The following is a 24,510-nucleotide window of genomic DNA, read 5'->3' as shown; positions in this document are numbered from 1 at the left end:
TGTACTGCCACATGGCCACTACCGTATTTCAGACCGAGTTGAATGCATAGACTATCGCAATCAACTTGGTCTGGATAAATTAACCTAACCACTAACTCAACCACTAACCACTAACCTTTCATAAATTAACTAACCTAACCCAACCTCACCCTAACCCAACCTAACCTAAACCCAACCACTAACCCAACCCAACCTAACCTGTAGTGACGACAACTATTGTATACAGTTTTTTCCACTACGGCCCGGGGGGGGGGGGGGTCCCGCCCACGGCCGGCCCCGCGGCTCCTGGGGGGGGGGTCCCACCCGCGGCCGGCCTTCGGCCCTGCGGTCCCCGGGGGTGGGGGGGGGTGGGGGGAACCCCATTTTAAATTCATAATGTTCAACTGTGCTAATTTTTTTTTAAAGTTCATGTTCCAAGTGTTTTTTGTTTTTGTTTTTTTCATGTGTTGTACAGAAACAGTACTGTTCTATCCGCGACAATGGCGATACAATGTGTGTGCTAATGAACAAAAAGTGATGCTGGACAAAAAGTGTTTTGTTTTAAGATAATAAGTGTTGTTGTTGTTCTTGCTGTTCATGTTTATGTTTGAACAAAAGTGTTTTTTTTTTAATAAATGTTGTACATAAAGTGTCATTTTTATCGTTGTTCATGTTGAACAAATAGAGTTCTTATGTCGAATAAATGACCATGAAATATTGTTTATGTTGTTCTTGTTGAACAAGTGTTATTCTTATGTTGATGTTCATGTTGAACAAATAGTGTTTTCATATTGAATAAATGACCATGAAATATTGTTTTTGTTGTTCTTGTGAACGTACTAGATAGATCTATGTGAAAATTATTACTACTACTACTACTTATTCACTGGACACGTATGATTTACAGTTAGTTGTAGTCCGACTGTTGTCAACAGCAGCAGCAGCATGTATCAATTTAAAACACCCTTCAGATCGTTTCTGTGTGGTCCATCAATGTCCGGCAAAACAACACTTTTAGCTAAAATAATTCAAAATTGTAAGAAAATATTTGTGGAAAAACCAAATAAAATTTATTATTGCTATAGTATTTGGCAAGAGTCCTACCATCAAATAAAAGCTATTGCCACAACCATACCAATACAATTCATACGAGGACTTGATGTTTTCCATAGTATTGAACCGAACTCGTGGCTGATTATTGATGATTTGGCTGAATCTATTGAACAGTTCTCACAGGAAATGTTACAGCTGTTCACCGTTCGCTCTCATCATGAACATATTTCCATAACCCTAGTTCTACACAATCTGTTTCATCAGAACAAATGCATGCAAACCCTTGAATTAAGTTGCACCATCTATATTATCTATCGAGTTGTTAGTGATTCCAGCTCGCTAATAACTCTCAATAAGCAAATATACCCCGGCGCCCCTAAATTTCTGCTGTCAGCGTACACTCAGGTGACTAATAAGCCCTACGGTTACATTTTGCTGATCTTAATGAGAGCACGCCCGAAGATCTACGTGTAGTCACCGATATTTTCAACAAAGAAATTACAGTATATCATCCGGTTAACAGTAGAAAAGGCTATTAGTTGGCATTATGATACTGAAGAAACTACATGAACAACGGCATTTATTTTCCGTTTTAGGCACTTCAAAACCTCCACTCAGGAAGGCTATACTCAAAAATGGTGTTGACAATGATTTCATTAATCTAATATCTGAACTTTATTTAAATTTAACCGAGGGCAATGTTCAACTGCCAGAAGGTGTTAGACAACAGACAAATTAACATCGTTCCACTGTACGCGCCTTGGCTTTTAAAAACAAGGGAAAAATAATTAAAAGAAAACGTCTCCTTCAAGCGGGCGGTAGCTTTTTCACACTTTTACTGCCAATAATTGCGGGACTTGTAAACAGTTTTCTCTAGAGAATGGCTAAACCCTATAAATTGACACCATTTGAACTTGTCCTCTCGCCCGTCGAACATTTTGAAGACAATCTAAGCAAATTCATTAATGATGAGAATATTGCCGATGACAAAAAACTGCGTTTACTTCAAGATGCATTGCGACGTGTGGACAAACATAGACCTTATCGGGAGAGACCCACCGCTGTCACCGTCACTGATCCCTCCAAACGGGAAACATCTCCTCAGGATTCTGTGCAATCAAAGGAGAAGGAATTGAATTCAATTGTATCGAAAATTGGAAACCTATTGCCAGTGACCTATCGAGAACAGATTAAAAGAGTATTATCATATCTCATGTTGGAAACTGGTGGTGATGATGATGATCATCAAGTTCAAGTCGACAGCACAAGGAAACAAATTATAATTCAGGGAAAAAGGTATAATCTAGTTGATTTAATTTGTGATATTGTGACGAATTGTAAAGGACTTTTATCATTTGACAATAATCTATACACCTTTTTAAATACGTCAAACTTTCCCAAAATTCGTATTGGCAATAAGCAAATTATAAAGAAACTAAGAGAATATAGTCCTCCAACAACACCAGCACCAACACCAACAGCATTTAAAAAAGAAGATGATTCAATATTTGAAAATACTAGCAGCAGCAGCAGCAATGATTTTATAACACCTGTGACTGCTAGTCAAAGGCGAAGACGCATTGATTCACCCTCCAGTGTGCAAAAGGGGAGTGGACATTACACTACGTTTTTGTGTTCAAAATAGTTGACGTTCTGAAACATGTCTATGAAAGTATTGGTCAAGCGAGATGTCTAAGTTCCCCCATAAAACTTTCTAAAGTTATTTCTGGCAGCACATTAAAAAAAAGTAAAAGAGTATCAAGACAATGAACCGAGTTACACACTGCATCAAAATCACAGGTTTCGTGGCAAACAATATCGACAAACAAAAGCCTTTTTCCCTCTGCATATAATGCTGACTTTAACTTTAGATGCATTTCAACGGCGTCACAATGCATCCTACAAATATATTCTGGTGGCAATCAGTGTCTTTAGTCGCTATGCCTGCGCCATCCCATTACAGTCAAAGAGAGATGTTGAAGTTGATCAGGCCATTGAAAGTATTCTTGAACAGAACTACTATAGAAAGATTCAATCGGATTATGGTAGCGAATTTGTTAATCCGCTTGTGCAAAAGGTTCTATCGAAATATAATACAACACTTTATCATAGTCACAGCCCAATAAAGGCTGCATTGGCTGAAAGATTGATAAGAACGATTCGTCTATTATTTTCAAGATATTGTACTCTGAAAAATACATCTGCTTTTATTCAGTATTTAAATAAAATCATGCGAATATATAACCATCGACCCCATCGATCATTGTCCAACTCAAGCCCTCGGGAAGTTCATTGCAGTGAAAATACATTTGATGCTTTTCTAAAGCAATATTCCAATGGTGAAAAAGAAAAAAAAAATTTGAAGAAGAGATTCTATGTCGGTGATACTGTTCGAATTAATAGAGCCACCAATATTTTTGAAAAGGGGAATTATTTATGGAGCACTGAACTTTTTAAAGTGTCAAAAATTCTGGACACCGAACTCACAACATATCGACTGTGAGACACCAAAGATGATGAGATTCTCGGCGGTTTTTATGAATATGAACTACAAAAAGTTAGAAACACTAGTGAAATTTATCAAATTGAAAAGATATTAAAGAGTCGTACTCGTAGGGGCAAGAGACAGTTGCTTGTTCGCTGGCTAGGATACAACTCTGATTTTGATTCTTGGGTCAATACTGAAGATATTACCAATGCCCAATGATTTCTATGTGACTTTCATGTCCAATGTTTCTGATCCTCTGTACAATGACTTGAATAGAACAAATGACTTTTAGACGAAACTCTCCCCCACCATCAAATTTAACGGAAAGTATGAAGTGGCTCCTGTCGACTGTATTCTCAAAAATACCTACGACATCCTGAGAAAAGATCCTAAATATGAAATAAAAATTAGACCCTATGATTGGCCACCACCATCATCCTCAAGTGATGAAGAACAAATTCAAAAGACCAATTGGATGAATTATCCATATATTGAATTACCCTACGAGGAACTCACCTGTATGAATGATTTATGTCGTTCTATTAATAAAATAATTTCCGCTCGTAAAAAAGGAGCTTTTCATTTCAACTATTCAAAGGAGGAGGGCAAGATCTATATTAGGTCACCTATTGCCGATGAAAAGATTATTCTCAATGATAACCTAAAGGATGTTCTTGGCTTTAAGCTCAATATAATCAACGGTAAAAGTGCCGGAAACACTAATTTCATTTTTGCTGACTACCCGCCTGCCTTCTCCACGGACACTTGTATATTTCTCTACGCCTCATTTGTGGAAACATCTCGGGTTGGTAATTCAAATGTTCCCCTCCTGCGAGTTCTTGAACGAAAAACCAATTAAGAACATAATGACCACTACAATATAAAGCATCTTCAGTATATTCCCGTAAACACTTCCTATTTGGAACTCTGTCAGTTAACACTAAGAACTGAATTAGGTGATCCAATAGCAATTTCAAAAGATTTGGCTGTGATTACATGCCATTTTCGTCCAATTGTTCAACAACAACAAGATGTATAATAGAAAAGTGGTATTCACTTGTCCTGATATTGACTGCTATGTTAATACTCTTGGCCCAAGACAATAGGGCAATGGAATGGACTATTACAAAGGGCGTACTACAATGTCTGGCTATGTTCTTGGCAGTTGGTTTGCTAAGCTGTTTCGCTCTTCACTACCTCTGGCTAGAAAATATCATTTACCGGCCGCAATTTATTTTTTATCCTCTTCACTATTTGATTGGGGCTCCTGCAAGGATTTAAAAAAAAGTACTCCAGAAAATCTTTGGTCCAGTATATAAAACCTTGATGAGGAATTGAAGCAAAATGAAAAAGGTTTAAAAATGTAGATAAACACTCTGTGGCTCATCAGTCTCCACTCAGGACAGAAACGAAAAACATCACCACTCTTGACAAAGAAAAGAAGGAAAAAGCTAACACGTACTGTAAGCACTAGTAGAAGAAGAAGAAGCCCCAAGAAGGGACTTATTAGATCGAAACTAGATTTCTTCTCTCAAGATGTCCTATCTATCGCATTAGGATTCTAAACCTTCAATCACCTCATCATTGAATCCATTCAATGCAGAAAATTTTGATGTGAGTGTCAAGTATGGATACTATGAACAATTTTATCCATAACAACCCCTCTCTGATAAAATTCATTTTCAAATTTATTCCAATGAAGACTACTTTATGGACATGTCTTCGACATTTATAGATTTACAAATCAAAGTTCGGAAATCCGATAATACATTGCCAGTTCGTGCTGATGGAATATCCAATGAAAATTATATATTACATAATTTATTTCGTCAAATCAGTGTCTACATCAATGACACGCTGGTGAGCAAAAGCAACAATCTCTCAAATTATACAAGCTATATGCAATTCATGTTGATGACACCCAAGTCATACAAGGATACAAGGAATTGAGAGGCACCTCCATTGGATATGAATATATTACTAATACTGATATTACAGATGCACTTAAAAATGCTACAACTAGCAAATTACATCTAGTTGGAAAAATATATCATGAAATATTTAATATACCCCAATGGCTACCACCCAATGTTAAAGTGGATATAAAACTAACGCTTGCACCATCCAATTTCATATTGAGAAAAGAACTCGTTGCCGATCCTGATGTGACTCTCTCCCTCACCTCCGCAATACTTCATGTACGCAAACAACAAGTCATGAGTTCTGTTGCTTTGGCAGTGGAAAAACTGAGAGCCCGTGGAAATTATATTAAACCACTTGTTCCTCATAAAATCACCAATCAACGACATATTGCCATGGGGTCACGCACCTTCACCGATTCATCCTTTATCAATGGCGAAATTCCGTCAAAACTCACTTTGGCATTTGTAAAAAGCGCTATTACAATAGGATCGTGGACTGGATTCCCACAAAAATTTGAAATGTTTGGACTTTCATCTCTTGTGTGCAAAGTAAACGGTATCCCACTTTACAATCTATCTTTTGATAAATCCTATAGAACTTTGTATGAGTTGACCATGCAAACCCTAGATCACGATTCGCAACTATTTGAAAATGGTATAACCCAAGAAATGTTAGCTAAAACACATGTAATCATTGTATTAGATCTGTTTGGCACTCTGGATATGAGTATAGTACGTACGACGACTGTGGATCTAGAGCGTACTTTTACTGATCCGTTGGTTGAGAGTAGTGCCCTGACCTCCCTCTATCAATATGAAACCTATTAGGAAATCGCTCCAGAAGGCATTGTTCTTCTAGACTTTGCGCCATGAACACCAGTCAAATAATCAATGTATTTAATATGGATCCCTACATGTCACAGTATAAATCCTATTGTCTGCCCTCAGACTATCTTGGAAAAATTCAAAGCGTAAACAATAGCTTAATTATTGTTAATAGCAGTCCGTCGACTGTGCTGACGGGTCATTGGCTGTGCATCTTTCAAACAATGAAGACGATTGAATTTTTTGATCCTTTTGGGCTACCCTATACATTTTACACACCCCACATCAGCAACTATATTGAGAGCAGTGGGAAAACTATTATTCAAAATCGGAAGAGGGTGCAGGATCTAACGACTAAAAGCTGTGGCTTCCATGCACTACTATATTATGTGTTCCGATGTCGCGGCTATACTTACAAGCAGTTTCTCCACATTTATGGTGACAATCCACGTCTGAACGACTTTCTAGTGGAAAATATCCTCTCAGAACTATATAATATTGATTTCCGTGCCCTAAGAGTAAAGTGCTTAAAAAATTTTTGTGAATTTTTTTATTAATAAAATGCATATATATACAACAATGTCTTTAAATATTCACTTTAGATTTCTTCTTCATCGATGTATAGGCAACTGTCGTGAACCACTAATGCCGGTAAATGATTTGGATTCACTGTATATTGATCTTGATTGACTGCAAAGTCAGGGTCACATTTTCTACAGTATAATGTAACTTCACTCTTGTCATATCTCTTTGTATAGTCAATGATACTATTTGCATTCATATTATGAAGTTCACGAGTTTCAATCTGTCTATTTGAAGCAATATCACATACAGTGTTTTCAAATGGTGAATCACCTTCGGTAACTGCCAAATAAAAATCACTTGGTCTATAGTCATAATAGACAGTGTCGTCACAACGATAACGTAGAAACCAAATTGTCTTGTTACCCCAACAGTTGAATCGCAGACCTGGCTCCTCCTCCCAGAATAATTTAAATCCACGACGATACCAATCTCGTAGAAATAAACTAAAATCACGTTTGGGATTCTTTCCAATCATAGCGGGGTAAGTATTCTCCCACTGATCACATTTATCATAGTGACAATTGGAACACAGATGTCCTCTAGGGTGGGACTCACAAATCTCTTCAAGACAAGAATTACATCCTTTAATTTGTACTGCATAGCCTCTATGTAATTTACAAGGATTACATAATTTGCACTTTTCACTATAGCCATCAAAAATTGTACAATTCTCACATTGAGTCCAACTACCAAGTGTGTACATGCATAGTGGACATTTATAGAACATTTTTTTGGTTTCCGATGTCACTTGACTCTCTCACAGCTAAAACGAAACTGATCGTCCCTGCCGACGGATAAATTCAAGGTGGAGGAATGAGAGAGGAGTAACTCTGTGACGTCACCTCTTTCGAATGGTGGGGGAGCCATCTACATTGAATCCATTGGCAATGTTTTAAAAAGCGTATCCACGATATTATTCTGCTTTGTTCCAATTAATATATCAATAAATTGAGTGTAAGCATTTGAGCCACATCGACAAAGCTTCATACAATAGTCCAATGGGGGAGGGGGAATCAGTTTTCATTATATTGTCAAGTTTTCCCCGAGAGAATATCCTGCGTTGAAGAGATAACTCAAGAAAATCATCATCCAAAATCAAATGTTTTTCCATAAACACTGGATTTGATCTAATTCTCTCTTTCTCAAATTTATTCATTTTTCAATCCTTTCACTCTGACTGCTGACTCTAGACTGACCATGATTCGTTAGCCCTAGCATTCTAACCTAACCAGAAAAGAAAGGGAACATTTTCAATTTCGAAATAATTTTATTGAATAATTACAACAATAATACTTAGCATGTACAATTAGCGATACAGTTTATTGTCTTCGATATGTTTCACTAATGCACTTAAAACACATTGAAGTCTATTCACATGTGCTATATCAACTTTTGCAGCGAAACATAATTGATCCTCCATTTTAAATTTGCTCAAGGATATCACATATCTTGCATATACTTCATCCCATTCCAGACAAAGTCGTGATCCTCTCATGATTTCCACTGCAATGTTTGGTGCTCTTGTATTATTGCCATCAACTCCACTACCAACTTCTAATAGGGTAAACATTCCACTCGTCATCATCATCAACAAAAATATATATCCAAATGAGTAAAGTCAAACTGGTCTTCTCACTCCTTTGAATTCTATTCACAGACTAATAAAAAAAACTATGGCAAAAATCCTTTCCTTATATTCTCTGCAATCCTCCACCGCTAATATGTAACCAGCCCTCTGATTGGCCTAGAAGGAGACACGTGATTTGTTTCCCGTTATCGGATCAATAAAATTCCCAATCGATTACGCAATCAATTTCTCGGAAATCCACTTCCCCTTCGATTACGCAATCAATTTCTCAGAAATCCATTTCCCCCTAAGGAGACTATGCCCATATATGGTGCCCCGTCACGAGCTCATGAGGTTAGGTTAGGTTACGCAATCAATTTCTCGGAAGGGTGTTCTCCCTGGGGATTCCATGCCCATATATGGTGCCCCGTCAGACTGACAGCACAGGTGTTCTCCCTAGGGACTCTATGCCCATATATGGTGTGGGGTTCGGACCTCCTGAGGTTAGGTTAGGTTACGCCATCAATTTCTCGGAAATTGATTGCGTAACCTAGGGGGAATCATTTCCCCTAGGGAGGCTATGCCCATATATGGTGTGGGATCAGAGTCAGACTCAATTGTAGATAGCAGCACGGTGTTCTCGTCGGACCTCATGATATGGTTCTACTGATATTACCGAAAACCTAAGTGATCTTAAATATTTTTATCATTTATTTCTTTTCCCAGGGGTTATATTATCGATCCAAAGGTCCTAGGGGATCAAGAGAAGGCTCATGCAAAAGAAAAATAAAAAATTCTAGTGCAGTTTCTAAGTAACCAAAAAGACCATCCTACGCCCTTTTTTCCTCAAAGACATCTGATCAGAATTGTGAGATAAGCGTTTGATTCAGCATCGTTTAAAGGTTTAATAGCTATGTCTTTGGGGACGACTTGACCCCCATAGTCCAAGGGGAAAGGGCTTTAAGTTACGCAATTTGCTCATTATTCACATATAGTGTAGGCTATTGGATAAATTCGGATTTTCTGGTAGGGGATTTTCTACGGGAGAATTTTTGCTGGGAGAAAAGTTTCCGGAAAGCATTGTCTAGAAAAAAATTAAACGGGAAGTGAGGGACGGGGATTTCCTAGAAGGATTTGAAAGTGGTCAAAAATTAAATAACAAACTAAGATTTTTCAATTGAAAGTAAAGAGCAACATTAAAGCTTAAAACGGGCAGAATTTTTTTCGTATGTGAGGGGGCTACCCATTCCTCAACCCTCGCTGTTTAAGCAGAAGTTTTAAAGTTCTTGAAATTGCTTTCCATTCAAATTTAACAGCCCTTGTATTTGAGCAGTCTTTCTGAAAGAATTGTGATCGAAAATTAAACTTTAGCGTAAAAAGCGAGGGTGTAGAAAGGTGCTGCCCCCCTTAAATACAGTGTATTTTATGTTCGTTTCAAGCTATAATTTTGCTCCTTACTTTCAGTTGAAAAAACTTTTTCTTTTTATTTAGTCACTAAACCCTGATTGTCGTAAAAGCTTTTTCCATGAAGCTTTCAATTTCTATTTATGCAAAGGAAGTGTTTCCAATAGGGCTATTATTAAAATTAGATTCCATTTCTGTTCATAGAAGCAGTACCAGTACAGGTGGCCCTTCTTCCTGACATAACAGTAGTATGTTGACTATCCTATCTATTATAAGTCGCTTTTACATAAACCTTAATATTTCTTGAAAGAATTCATTTCATTCCGCATCGTAGCCCTCGCCTCCCTTCAATAAGCCCCCAAGTTGCTTTAAAAATTGAATTTCTGAACAATTTTTGGGCATATTCTTAAGTTTTCTTGACTCAAGCATGGGATTTTCTTTTTTTCATCTAAATTTACAAGAAAGATACTTTTTAATAATTTAGAAAATTGTAAGATTAGTCAGCCCTCCCTTTACTTTTTACGACACTTATTTTAGTACAAGAAAAAAAAAATCATGCTCACAAATAAAAGACTAAGGACTTTAAGTAGCAGAACTCGACCCTCTTGACTGGATAAGCCAAGTGTGGATAAGCCAAACTTGGAGTAATAGATAGTCTGTTCTTTGCTTGTTTGTTTGTTTTGTTTTAGTTTTTGTTTTTAATAGATTATCGCTACTTATGGAAATTTCAAACAAGAAACTTTTGTGGAAATGGTTTACTCGCAAAAGTGGTTTCCTTAAGAAAACTTACAAAACGCCAGTACACATAGGGGCAAACTGCTTAAAGAAGCAACTGCTTAAAGAAGTAAATGTTTTTGGTAGTATATGGTGACTTGAAGTGTGTCCAGTTCGGCTGCTATTTAATGAAAAAAGAGTAGGTGACGTCTAAAGTTAAAATTAAATGTATTCTGAATTTAAAATTTGTCTTCACTGAGAGAAGATGAGTTGGGTTTATATTTAATAAGAAAAAGCAAATGCTAGGGAAATATATTTTCAGCCTCTCAATATTCTTTTATACAATAATCAGTGAAATATTATGATATTTTATTTCACGGCCCTATCTTTTGTTTATTCTGGTTTAAACTATAGATCGTTTCATTTCCCATATTGCATACGTATCCGTGTGCAATATGGCCTTGGTGCTGTCTACTTTTTCATAGTTTTACCTTTAAACTCTGTAAACTTTAGGAACAAAAAGAGGCAACTAGGATATGAATCTGTCAAGCAAAGTAGGTAATCGAGATTGCTTCCCAGAACAAAGCATTTTTCAGTGATATGCTGGCCCAGTTGAAAAGCTACTTTGGCCGGGATTAAACTTTTACATTTGCACTCAAATCCTTAATTACAGAAGTGGAATTTTACCTGAATTATAAAAATATCCAGTACTTAAACATAGAATGTACAGAATCCAGATCGGCTGTCTTAGGAAGTTGTGACAAGGCTGATCAAAACATTTTAGTTATATCTAATACTCGTTTTAGACAGCAAAACAGATAATATACTGCCTTTATATAGACTGCCTTTCTCTGCTATCCCAGCATTTTCTGGTATAGATCAACAATTTTCACCTGAATTACACAAACAATATCGTAAGATCAGAAATTTGGCGACAGTTGTTCTGTCTATGATATTGAAAAGTCTTTTATATATTTATAAGTTCCAAGACTATACTTGTGTGCAGTTTATACCTTACTTACTATCAAAAGATAAAAATTATATATATATCAAATAACTTTTTTGTCGCATCTTCTTTATGCTAAGGTTAAAAAATTTCGGGCAATTAAAGTTTAACCAGTATAGCCGGTTGGTAATTGTAGTTTTTTTTTTTTATTTCGTAAGGTTTAAGGCTACAATATGTAACCTACAACAAAATCCTATATTTATTTTCGCTTGGAATTAGACGAGCTTAGCATCGGGCTCGCATACCCACCCAACAGTTTTAATTAAAGCACCCAATAAACTGCACCCCATAGCGGCGAGGGCTGTCGCCTCGCAGCCTTGTCATATTTATGATAATTCTTGTATGTTTTAGTTTTTAACATTTTGTGTACAGATCACGAAAGCATTGAAACAGAAACATACAAAAATAATAAGAAAAGTCAAAAAGAGAGATATTGAAACAATTCCCTCAACAAACTAAAATTAAAAAATAGCTTTCAGGCTAAAAAAATGTTAATCATTTAACCTTATTCAAAGAGAATCCGGAATACCTAAGATTCCAAACTAGAACCCATTTGAATTGTAAACAGATAGAAAAGCAATTCACGAGAAAAGAAGAAGGAAAAGCAAGAGAACAAGTGATTTCTAAACAAAGTAGATCATAAGAAAGAACAACTTTTAGAAAACTGTCTTCCTTGAAATTGGTTTAAGGGAACGGCTCACATTTCAATTTCTCGTCTAAATTTCCTCTTGAGGTGATAGACAGAGCACGAATAAATTCCTCGAAAGTAATTGATCCGTCCTAGAAAAAAAGAAAAGAAAAATACTTTTTAATGCCGTTTTTGAATCCTTAGCTAACAAATGAAATGAGTCGTTAATAGTTTTACCACAGCCAATGGCCATTTTCAATTGTGGTTTATCAGATGTAGCAGAAGGGGTCATCTTTGTCTGGCTCTTGCATATATTAATATTAGTTTTTCAGCAAAAGACCAGAAGAAAAATATAAACAGAGAGACCATTAAATTTCTAACTACTTAATCTTTTGAAGATTTTTTTTTTCGCAAAATTAGGATCTCAAACGTGGAATTTTTCAAGCCTAGTAAAATTGGATGCAGTGGTACATAGAGCTCCAAAAAAACTTTCCTGAACCGTAATTTGGATAGTTAAACACATTCATTAAAGAAGTATTTACATAGCATAACCAACTTCTAAGTTATGTAAACGCTAGTAAACGGGCAATACGCCCGTTTTACTAGCAGAATTGGAACGAAACTTTTTCAGCAAGATTTGTTTATCCCATAGGATGTAACTTGTGATTACAAGCGCTTGATAAATCAAAAAGTTGGAGTTTCTTCATCCGGCTAACTAAGAGTCTACAAGTCATATGTTAAACTTGTTATTGAATATACCGCAAACATTTGAAACTCCTCTATTCCAAAAAATCACATCGAAACAATTCTAACAGGTGCAATTCTTATTACTTATAACGCACACTTTGCCATATTTTCCACTCTTAAATGGTGGTGAATTTCCTACTTAGAGCAACAAAGATTGAAACTTAGTTTCGACTTTAGCATTTAGAAGAGTGTCTAGTTAGATTCACATAGCTAAACACGCGGGTAGTAGATGGTTCTGACAGGGCTAAAGGAAAAACCTGAAATCTGAAGCTTCTAGAGACATTGGTATTGCACCTGCATTTTTTTTAGGATGGTGAAAAAATAATTGCCAATTCTTTCAAGATTGGAGTCTGTTTATTCTTCTTTGTTTTCATTTTTCCACAAACTCAACAAGTTTATGCAAAATTTACTGGTCTAAGAATGGAACCTCCACCCTTCAGATTAATAGGTAAATACTCAAGCATCTAAATTAGTAGCTCTTAATTAACAATCTAATTTAAGGCCCATCGATGCTAAAAAGAATTGCCCTATCTCATCCATTATAAACGTTTTTAGTTTGTGTGGCCAAACTATTTATAATTATGTTGGCGGCCTTGATATAACTTGTGGAACTTGGATAATTGATTTGAATAAACAAGAGAAAACTAAAGCCAATACCGAATTTCCAAGATATCTTAGAAAAAACATTTAATTTTTTTCAGTTTGGGCCTAATATAGAGACATTCAGTTATTATCAGACTTACGTCATCAGGAAGTGTAATTTTTTTTTTCGGAGCAGAATTTTCCAATTTAAGTTCAGAAACTTTAGTCCCTAAAAATATCTTAGCCTACCTGCTCGAAAAACGCTAAAAATCAGTTCACAGGAATTATCATTTGATTGATTTTTCCACTTTTTTGAGTTCCTGTGCTGTAACCCACCCTGATTGACAGGTTAGCCGAGAAAAGGTAATTACATTTCAGTGTCTGTACCAATACTTCTAAATTGGTTGGTAGCTTCCCGATTTGTCAGTTTTCTGCTTGAGAATTCAGATATTGGATTGTAAGTAAAATTTTTGACAAGCTTTGATTATTTAGTAAAAATTTTAATCAGTCGTTCATATCGCTTATCATTTCCTGAAAGTTCCAAATTAATATTCTCAGAAATTCCAGAACTACAGGCTTTTGACAACCCGTATGCAAATAACGTGTATTGATTTAGTCCAACGCTCTTCTCAACATTCTCTGAAAGGCTCACCTGAATATCCTTCGTCTTTTTGGAAAGTAAAGGTCAAACATGCATACCTTTCTCAATAACATTTACTATGTGTAATCAATGAACGAATTGCCTAGCTTACAGTCCTTGTCTTGAGGTCTGTGGGAGGGGGTATTCCCAAAAGCATAATTACTGGACCTGTATAGATATTGTGTTCAAGTTTCTACCGACACAGAGGGGGAAAATGCGAGGCAGGGTATCATGAGTCTTGCGAGGAAATTGTTGGGGATGGTAGGTAACAAATACTGCCAGAAGCTTTGTTCTCACCAATTTTTAATGGTAATTTTCCTCTTTTACTATACAAAATGTTTAAATATATTTCAGTCGACGCATAAAATTTGTTTAAACATCAGAAAACACTACTGTGGAGGTCGTGACGGCTTCAGCCACGTAGAAGACAGAGTCAAGCAGAACTTCCATCCACATGAACAATAATACCCGTCTTGGTCCACCCAAATTTCTTTAGTAAAATTATTATAAGGAATTTATTCAAAAAAACTACTGTATATTAAAAATTTTGAATAAAAAAAAATCTAACATTGTCCACAATTTTACTTAGGCTACAATCCAGTATTTGAATTCTCAAGCAGAAAACTGAAAAAGCGAGAGGCTGCCAACCAATTTTTGGATGGATACCACGTAATATGGGAATCTGTGAGCCATTTCTAGCCAAGTCGAGGGATAAATAAAACCGCATGCATTGTTTCAAAGAAAGTATATTCTGGTATTAGTTTTTATATACTGCAAAAATTTTAACTTTTTCAATTTAGGTTAGGTTAAGACCCTGGTAAGGTTGTTATTCAAAATTACCCAAAAATTCTTATTAATTTAGTTTTTTATATATTCATAGTATCTGGCTAGTGTAAATCCCTTCCCCTCCCGCATATTTCTCAAAAGTATTCTACATTTTAGAATGAGTGTCCTGGCCGAATCCAAAGAAGAAAAATAAAGGCTTAAGAGAAATAAAGGCGTTTTGCACGATAATAAAAACGGCGTCCATTTAAAGGGGAACCATGATCATTTTTATCAAGTTCAGATACAGCTGGAGTTTTGCAACCTCGACCTAGGATTTTTCGTTGTTCACTTCGGCAAAGGAGAAACCCATGTCGCAAAAATCAACCGCGACAAAAGTTTCTTGCAACGGAAAATGTTTCCGAAGCACCATCAATTTTATATGGAACCTTTGTTACCTGAAATTGTGGACGGAAGAGTGCCAAGTAATACGGCAATTTGTGAATCATTCCTGAGCGAGTTGATGGACAAAAAAAAACTCACATATTCAGGTTAGGCTAGCTAGGTTAGTTTCTAGCCGAACTAATTTATACTTATGTATGCAATTAATCTATACTGTGCCTAAATATACGTTTCTTAACGGTCCTTGTCATGAAAACTTGTCTATTGAGGTTAGGATTAGATCCGGGTAGGGTTTTCTTCAAAGTTACCATGCATTTTAGCTGTTTATGTATTTATGGTGTCCCAGCTTATCCCCCAGTCTAATTTTTAAACGTAATTAAAAATCATAGGACAATTACCAATTACCAATTTTTTCATTGGTAAACCCAATGAAAAAATGCGTTTTCGAATTTGATTTTCAACGACAATTTTCAATTTGCTTGTGTATTTATAGCATCCAGATAATTTCCCGGTCCGCAACCAAAAGAGAACACTTTTAAATTCAACTTTCATTGATTTTTGTTAGTTGTTTGTGCATATACAGCCTCTCGCTAATGCCCCCCCCCCTGATTCCCTCCCGAGACGGTTACCCCTTGGAAGATTCTCCCTGCTTATGAAATTTTCGTCAGTTGATAAAATTCCCAGTTCAATCAAAATTCCACCTCTTTTACTTTTTTTTTCTGTCAAGGTTCAATGCATTCGTTCAGACAAACCTGCTTTAACTGATTTATTTGAAATGTCAACTTTTCTTACTAGTCAAACCGAAAATTCTTGATTAATCTTAATAACTATGTCCCCTGGAGAGGCCAATAATTGAAGCTATGTACTTTGACCAATTCACAGACAAGAGAGAAAGATTGAAATTCGAGAAATAAGTTTTGGGTACCGCATAACCTTAACAGCATGTTTTGCCTTACATTTTATTATAAGAATGTTTTGATAGCTTTTATTCCAACAAGTTTGAGGTCATAATGAACTGTATGAAAGGAATGGGAAGTTGATTTAGTTAAAACCATTAATTGTGTTGTTTGTTAGTGTGTTTGGAATCAAGTTTTGGTTTAACTTTGTATAAGATACATAAAAAACACGTTTTTTCAGCTGAAAGTAAGAAGCAACAATAAAACTTCGATCTTCACACCTCGGTCTTCTGGCTGCCTTTTTTTAAGTATTAAAAAAAACCTCTTATTCTATTCAAAGGATGCCTGTGTTTCAGGAGTCGTTTTGATAGAACTGGGACAAATAGTGAAACTTCGGCGTAAATACCAAGGTATTGAGGAGGGGGTAACTCCCTCATTTCCTGATTAATTTAGGTTTTTTGAAGTTTTGGTTTTGCTCCTTACTTTCAGTGGAAGAAACTTTTTTGAAGTTTAATTTCTGATTGTTTTCAAATAATGCCGGAAAATCCACTCCCCTCCATGGAAAATTTTTCTTCCCGTAAAATTCCTTTAAAAATGCTCCCCTGACAATTCCATTTTCGCTGAAAATTCCCCAGGAAAATTTCCTGCGGACACTTTTGTCTGGAAATTCTCCTTAGCCTGCTTTCATTCGATTTTTTTTTATTTACTTTCTAATCATTTATCAAGTTATCAAGTCATGGTAGAAATCTCCCTCCTTCGAAAATGTCACCTGAAATTCCTTCCTCCCCATTCCCCACCCCTGAAGGAAAGTTTCCACCGCCAAAAATTCCCTCATGGTAAATTCTTCCCTCGGAACCCTTCCCCCCTCACGGAAAAATACCCCCAAACAATTCCAACCCCTCCGTGGAAAATTTACCTGAAAATTCCCCCCATGTGAAGTTTCCCGAGAGCATTTACCCCCAGAAAATTTTCGGCCCGTGAGAAATTTTTCTAATTTTAATATCACCAGCTAAAGTACCAATAGCATGTAATATATAATTTTATATTGTAAGAAATACGCTTTAGTATTACTCGAAATGAAGGTCAAATAAGACATATTATGAATTCTGGAAATCCAGGTATTTCTCTCTATACAAAGGAGAATTTCAAGCTACGATACAAATTATAAAGCTAGTTTAATGTCCTAGTACCATCAAGATGGCTGCACTTCGGACTTGTCTACGAACTAATGATTAAATGCCCTTTTCAGAACCAAAAATGAGACCCAATCATTGGAGTCAGCCATTGTGCTGAAGTGATCAAGTTAAACAAAAAAAACAAAAAAAAAAAGAATAAAGCAATAATCCAAAAATGCTTTATTTTTTCACAGTAAAAAGTATCCTTAATCGCTTTGCTTTTACTGTACCAAAACTTCTAACTTGTTTTGTGTTTTCAGTAAAGCGCTAGTTTTGTGTAATCCTGCAAACACAGGGAAATATAATTAGCTGCTTTATTTGTACTTTGTTTTATTGATATATGTTAGTTAGACTGTGAAGCAATAGTTTTTGTTCGTTTTAAGTTTCAACTTAGCTCTTTACTTCCCTCAGGAATTTTTTTTTTTTTTAAATTAATCTTTGCCCGTTTTAGTTTAAACTGAATGTAGAAGCAACACTGCAGTGATCTTTTTTAGGGGAGGGGGGGTAGGCCCCTCATATATGGAATAATTCCTGATTGTTTTAAGCTTTAATGTCGCTCCTTACTTTCCGAAGAAACTAATTTTTTCATTTAATTTCTAATAGTTTTTCAAATAATGCTGAGAAATCCATGCTACAGAAAATGGTCTGCACGATTTTTGAAGGTGAACAACCTCGACAGTTAGGAAAGAATAACTATTTTTCTGAAGAATATTTTCAAGGTGGTCAAAACCTAAGCAAAATTTTCCTATCTCTAACTTAGTTCACTTTACATCCCCCCTGCTAAACATCAAAAAACTTTAGACATACAGGCGTGGAATAGCAACAAAAATTAGAAGTTGGAGTGTAACCTGACAACTAGAAAAATATCACAGAAAAAATAGGTTCTTAGTGTTAGGATTTCTCTACATACATTACAAATAGTTTTATCCTGTCTATTAAATAGTAAAACAAGTGAACAGTTTGAATATGTAAATAAAGTAATAAGTAATCCTTCTTTTGGCATATAACTTTGAGTTGTTCCAGAGCCACATGCCTTCTATTCTTCAAACCCTAAGTAGCAACGGGTTGGGGTATGGAGTAGTGATATACTAGGAATGTAGTTGCAAACTATGAAACTGGATGACTTTCATTCCCATATGAATGAAAATACTTGACAAGTTTAAAAATAAGTGCATCAAATTAAAATAATATTGAATTATCAGAGAAAAAACAAAGTTCAAAATCGCTCAAACTTTGGCAGTTAATCATGAGTTTTGGCGTAGTAGAAAACACAGCATTGGTTAAGAATTACCGTAATCAGCCTTATCAAAGACAATTTCTCCACCTAATCATATAGAAGGCACAAAACAGTGATTTAAAAAAAAAAATTCCAATAAGTACTTCAACCCTTGACATTCTGATTCAAAGTCTAACGCTCTATTAACTGAAATTCAAGTTCTGTTAATCCAATTTAGTCTATTGGTTTTTGTTGGTCCATAATTGTGTAACTTATAGCATTTTTCATAGGGACTATGGAGGATTTTGTCATCACCAAAAGCATACTTATTTGACCTTATTCAACAAATACATCTGAGTGAAATTCTAGACAAGCTACTTTTAACTATCTTGGAAAGTGGTTAGGTTAGGAAAATGAAGCTTTCAGAGATGGATTTACAGAGTAAAATATGTCCTAGGAAGGTATTTTGAAGTACCTAACTCCACTTCTCCTCACTCTAGAGGGCACCGATCTTTTTTGCCCTTAAAAATCTTTGTTTTATTAAAGTCAAAGCTTGGAAAATAGATCTTCCACTTAAATTAAGTACAAGAAAAGTATTCTTAGCTTCACAACTTCGCTCAATCCCAATTTATGAGGTTTCACAGATCTTCTAATACATTTCTTAAATTGTGAACAAACCATTGAAATCGCTTAAAATCTTAGTCAAATAGTGGAAATTGAATTTTCAGAACTAAAACCAGAAAAAACGAAACTGAAAATTAAGGTATAATGTTGTTTTGTTAAAATTCCAATAGGACACAGGTTTGACCTGTCAAGCAGGAAATTTTTAAGACATAGAAAGCAGAAGAGGGTTAACATAGTAGCTTGACAATACCTTTTTGGAGTATGTTTTTGGCCTTGGAATCATTACTGAAAGTTTTATTTTCGTAATCTAACCACTTTTCAAGATAGCGAAATGTAGCTTGTCTAGAATTTTACCGCGATTTCTCCCAAGGGACTATTTAACATTCAAATTTATGAAATCCAACAGATGGTAGAATATGTAAAAAAAAACCTCGTAGATATGAGCAATAGTTTTTAAATGGACCATTAATCGTCTCTCTATGATAATTCAATTTAAAAAAAAAACAAGAATTTTTAACTGAAAGTAAGGAGCGACATTAAAACTTAAAACGAACAGAAATTATTCCGTGTATGAAATGGGCTGTCCCCTCCTCACCGCCTCGCTCTTTACGCTAAAGTTTGACTCTTTCTCACAACTTTGTTTTTTAAAACAATAAAAAACTTAGCGTAAAGAGCGAGGTGTTGAGGAGGTGACAGCCCCTTTCATATACGGAATATTTTCTGTTTGTTTTAAGTTTTAATGTTGCTCCTTACTTTCAGTTGAAAAACTTGTTTTTTTATTTAATTTCAAATTGTTTTCTAAATAATGCTGGGAAATCCAGCACCCCCTTCAGGAAAATTATCTTCACCCATGAAAAATTCCCCCATGGAAAGATCATCCCACGTAATCTCCCCTCCCTACAACCCCCTCCCCACATGAAAAAAACCCCGCTTAAAATGTCTGTATACTTCCCTATAAGTAGAACCCTATCAGGAGGTCCGGGACGAACACCGTGCTGCCATCTACAATTTAGTTTAATGCTGACGGGACATAATTTATTCAAGGATTATCGATCGAGTCTAATGGGGGTCAAGGTCAATCGATCTGTTGTTGTTGTTGTTTGGTCACGTGTAATGACATGAGGGATGATTTACATAATCGATGGGGGGATTATTGATTCACGAGCGTGGGGAATTATGAAACAATATGATCATAGAGTCCCTAGGGGGAAAGATTACGTAATCACTCAATGACTTCTTTTTTCAAGGTCGATTTATTTGATGTTTTTCTCGGCTGTCAACATCAAATTATGGATGTTTTATGGTTTTTGTCAGTGAGAATTTGAAAAACAGGAACTTTGTCACATTTATGGATGTCAACAGCAATTCATGTCTGTTATATGGTTTTCTCAGTGAGAATGAAAAAACAGGAATTTTCTCACTTGGATTTACATAATCGCTAGGGGAAATTATTGATTCACGAAGGGGGAATTAAGAAACAAACATGGCTTCATTGTTGTTTGGTTAGCTTAACCTGAGAAATTGATTTACATAATCGCTATGGAAATTATTGATTCATGAAGGGGGGATTAAGAAACAAACATGGCTTCATTGTTGTTTGGTTAGCTTAGCCTGAGAAATTGATTTACATAATCGCTATGGAAATTATTGATTCACGAAGGGGGAATTAAGAAAAATTAAGGCTTCTTTAATCTTAGGTCTGTGGGATAAACGTTATTTAGGTCAGAGAGAAAAATTAATATACTATTTTTAATTAGTGCTTCACGAAGGGGGAATTAAGAAACATTAAGGCTTCTTTAATCTTAGGTCTGAGGGATAAACGTTCTTTAGGTCAGAGAGAAAAATTAATATTCTATTTTTAAATAGTGCTTCATTGATCTATAGTGTTATGAATTATAAATGACATCACTTGTTATCTTGGAATTATGTGGAAGTCTAAAGAGATAGAAATTCTATTTTTAAATACGACTTCACGGAGCTTTAAGTTGGAGAGATAAATTGATATTCTAACGAAACCATAATAGTTTAGCTAGGAAAATTTATGAGATGAAGAGATTAACGTAGGAAAGGGTTTCCTAGAAATTTGAAATGTGAAAGCACTGAGATGCCAAACAAAAGGAACACGATGAAATTACTTTTAGGGATTATTTGGGCGAAACGGTTTTAGACAGCTTATGGAATTATTTCGGCGAAACCGTTAGAGACGTTGATTTAAAAGATGATTTAAAAGATGATTTTTGAGTTTGGTTGTTATAATACACAAGTTCCATTGAACAGTGTTGTGAGGTCCCCTACCACAACCCCAAAGAGCCCCGATAGCCCTACCCCGATCCAAAGGGTTCCAATCCCCATTACCCAATCCAGAAGGACCCCCCGGTCCCCAAAGGTTCCCAGGGCTCCCACCCGCCCCCAGACCCTCAAAGGCCCACCCCGGGCCCCCCAAAGGCACATCGAGCTCCCAAAAGACCACCGGGGTCCCAAAGGGCCCCCCCACCCTCCCCTCCCTCTCCCTCTCCTCCCCACTCCTCACCGTCACCACCCCCTCCCCCTCCCCTCCTCCCCTCCCCTCCCCCTCCCCTCCTCCCCTCCCCTCCCCTCCCCCTACCCATTTTTTTAATATTTTTTGTGCATTGAGACACAGAAGGGACACCCTCCCCCAAGGGTCCCCCAAACGCCCTCCCCGGGCCCCCTAAAGAGTCCCCTCTCCATTTTTTTAATACTTTTTTATGGCTTTATTATATCTCTTCTTTACAAGTTCCATTCATAATGTCATTCCTAAACCCATTTTCCAAACTCAAAGAGTCCCCACCTCAATTTGTAAATACTTTCATGAATTTTTTAACATGGTATTTTTTAACTTTTTACGTTCCGACCTTTCTCAAAGAGTCAAATTTAAAGTTCTATTCCACATATTTTCCCGGAACAAGAAAAGTCCCAAAACATAAAAAATTTAAAGTTCAGTTCTAAATTTTTCCGTTGAAGATTGGAAAAGTTATACTTTGATTGTGATTATTTTCTATGAAGATAGAAAGTTTCAGTTTAATTCTGAATTTTCTTAAATTCAGTTCCGACCATTCTCAAAGAGATGAAAAAATGTTAAGCTCTGTTCCAAATATTTCCCCAGAAGAAGAAAAGTTCAACTTCGATTCTGAATTTTCTCAATGAAAATGAAATAAGTTATTGATCAATTCTATTTTCCCAAAATAATATAAAATTTTCCACTTCAATTCAGATTTTTCTCAAACAGATGAAAAAATTTAAAATACTGTTCTAAATTTTTCATAGAAGATAGAAAAGATCAAGTTCTAATCTGAATTTTATCAAAGAACATAATTCATTTCTAATTTCTCCAGAGAAAATAAAAAGCTTCCACTTCAGTTTTAAGTTCACCAAGACATAAAAAATTTAAAGTTCAGTTCTAAATTTTTCTGTAGAAGATAGGAAAAGTTATACTATGATAGTGATTATTTTCCATGAAGATAAAAAGTTTCACTTTAATTCTAAATTTTTTTAAATTCAGTTCCGACTTTTCACATAGAGATGAAAAAAATTTAAAGTTCTGTTCCAAATTTTTCATAGAATATTGGAAAAGTTATACTTTGATCGTGAATATTCAAGTTCTCTTCTGAATTTTACCAAAGAACACAATTCAATTCTAATTTCTCCAAAGAAAATAAAAAGCTGCCACTTCAGTTTTAAGTTTGCCATGACATAAAAAATTTAAAGTTCAGTTCTAAATTTCTACATAGAAGATAGGAAAAGTTATACTATGATTGTGATTATTTTCTATGAAGATTAAAAGTTTCACTTCAATTTTAAATTTTCTCAAGGAAGTGAAGAAAAGTTCAACTTCAATTCTGAATTTTTTCAATGAAAATGAAATAAGTTATTGATCATTTCTATTTTCCCAAAATAATATAAAAATTTTCCACTTCAATTCAGATTTTTCTCAAACAGAGGAAAAAATTTTAAATACTGTTCTAAATTTTTCATAGAAGATAGAAAAGTTCTTTTTCTCTTCTGAATTTTATCAAAGAACATAATTCATTTCTAATTTCTTCAGAGAAAATAAAAAGTTTCAATATCACTTTTAAGTTTACCAAGACATAAAAATTTAAAGTTCAATTTTAAATTTTTCCATAGAAGATAGGAATAGTTATACTATGAATGTGATTATGTTCCATGAAGATAAAAAGTTTCACTTTAATTCTAAATTTTCTTAAATTCAAGTCCGACCTTTCTCAAAGAGATGAAAAAAATTTAAGTTCTGTTCCAAATATTTTCCCGGAAAAAGTTCTAGTTCAATTTAAAATTTTCTCAACGAAGTAAAGAAAAGTTCAAGTTCTCTTCTGAAGTTTACCAAAGAACACACTTCATTTCTAAGGTCTCCGGACAAAACAAAAATCGTCCACTTCAGTTAATTATTTTGAAAAGATATAAGGGAACCTAAAGTTACTATCTCATTTTTTGGAGGAAGATAAAAAAAGTAGAACCATACTTGTGAATATTTTCGCGGAAGGTAAAATTTTTCACTTCAATTTAAACTTTTGTCTACATGGTTGAGGAAAGTTCAAGTTCTCTTCTTCTAATTTTCACCAGAGAAAATAAAAATATTCCACTTCAGTTCCTTATTTCACAAAGACATAAAGAAATTTAAAGTTCAATTCTAAATTTTTCGGTGGAAGATAGAAAAAGTAATACCATACTTGTGAATATTTTCATGGAAGATAAAAAGTTCTAGTTCAATTTAAAATTTTCTCAACGAAGTGAAGGAAAGTTCAAGTTCTCTTCTGAATTTTCTCAAGGAAAAAGAAATTAGTCATGGATCATTTCTATTTTTTCAAAATAATATAAAAATTTTCAACTTTAGTTCAGATATGGCTCGAAGAGATGAAAAATTTAAAATACTGTTCCAAATTTTGCACTGAAGATAAAAAAGTTCAAGTTCTCTTCGGAATTTTACCAAAGAACACAATTCAATTCTAATTTCTCCAGAGAAAATAAAAATCTTCCACTTCAGTTCTTTATTTCACAAAGACAATGAAATTTAAAGTTCAATTCTAAATTTTTCGGTGGAAGATAGAAAAAGTAATACCATACTTGTGAATATTTTCACGGAAGATAAAAAGTTCTAGTTGAATTTAAAATTTTCTCAACGAAGTGAAAAAAAGTTCAAGTTCTCTTCTTAACTTTACCAAAAAACACACTTCAATTCTAATTTCTCCAGAGAAAACCAAATCTTCCACTTCAGTTCTTTATTTCACAAAGACATAAAGAAATTTAATGTTCAATTCT

General features: G+C 35.1%; 1 protein-coding gene across 1 annotated transcript in view; it reads right to left on the bottom strand.

Moving 5' to 3' along the window:
• Positions 1 to 24,510, bottom strand: part of LOC148941418 (frequenin-1-like) — a 229,205-nt gene that overhangs the window by 43,991 nt on the left and 160,704 nt on the right. The window contains exon 5 of the mRNA XM_089104684.1: positions 12,245 to 12,323. Coding sequence (XP_088960810.1) covers positions 12,245 to 12,323 — 79 coding nt within the window. The remainder of the gene's footprint in view (positions 1 to 12,244; positions 12,324 to 24,510) is intronic.

This window comes from Artemia sp. Qi Xiang Cuo, chromosome 18, assembly GCF_049724085.1.
Source record: "Artemia sp. Qi Xiang Cuo chromosome 18, ASM4972408v1, whole genome shotgun sequence".
NCBI lineage: Eukaryota > Metazoa > Arthropoda > Branchiopoda > Anostraca > Artemiidae > Artemia > Artemia sp. Qi Xiang Cuo.
This window is presented reverse-complemented; position numbering and strand designations above follow the sequence as displayed.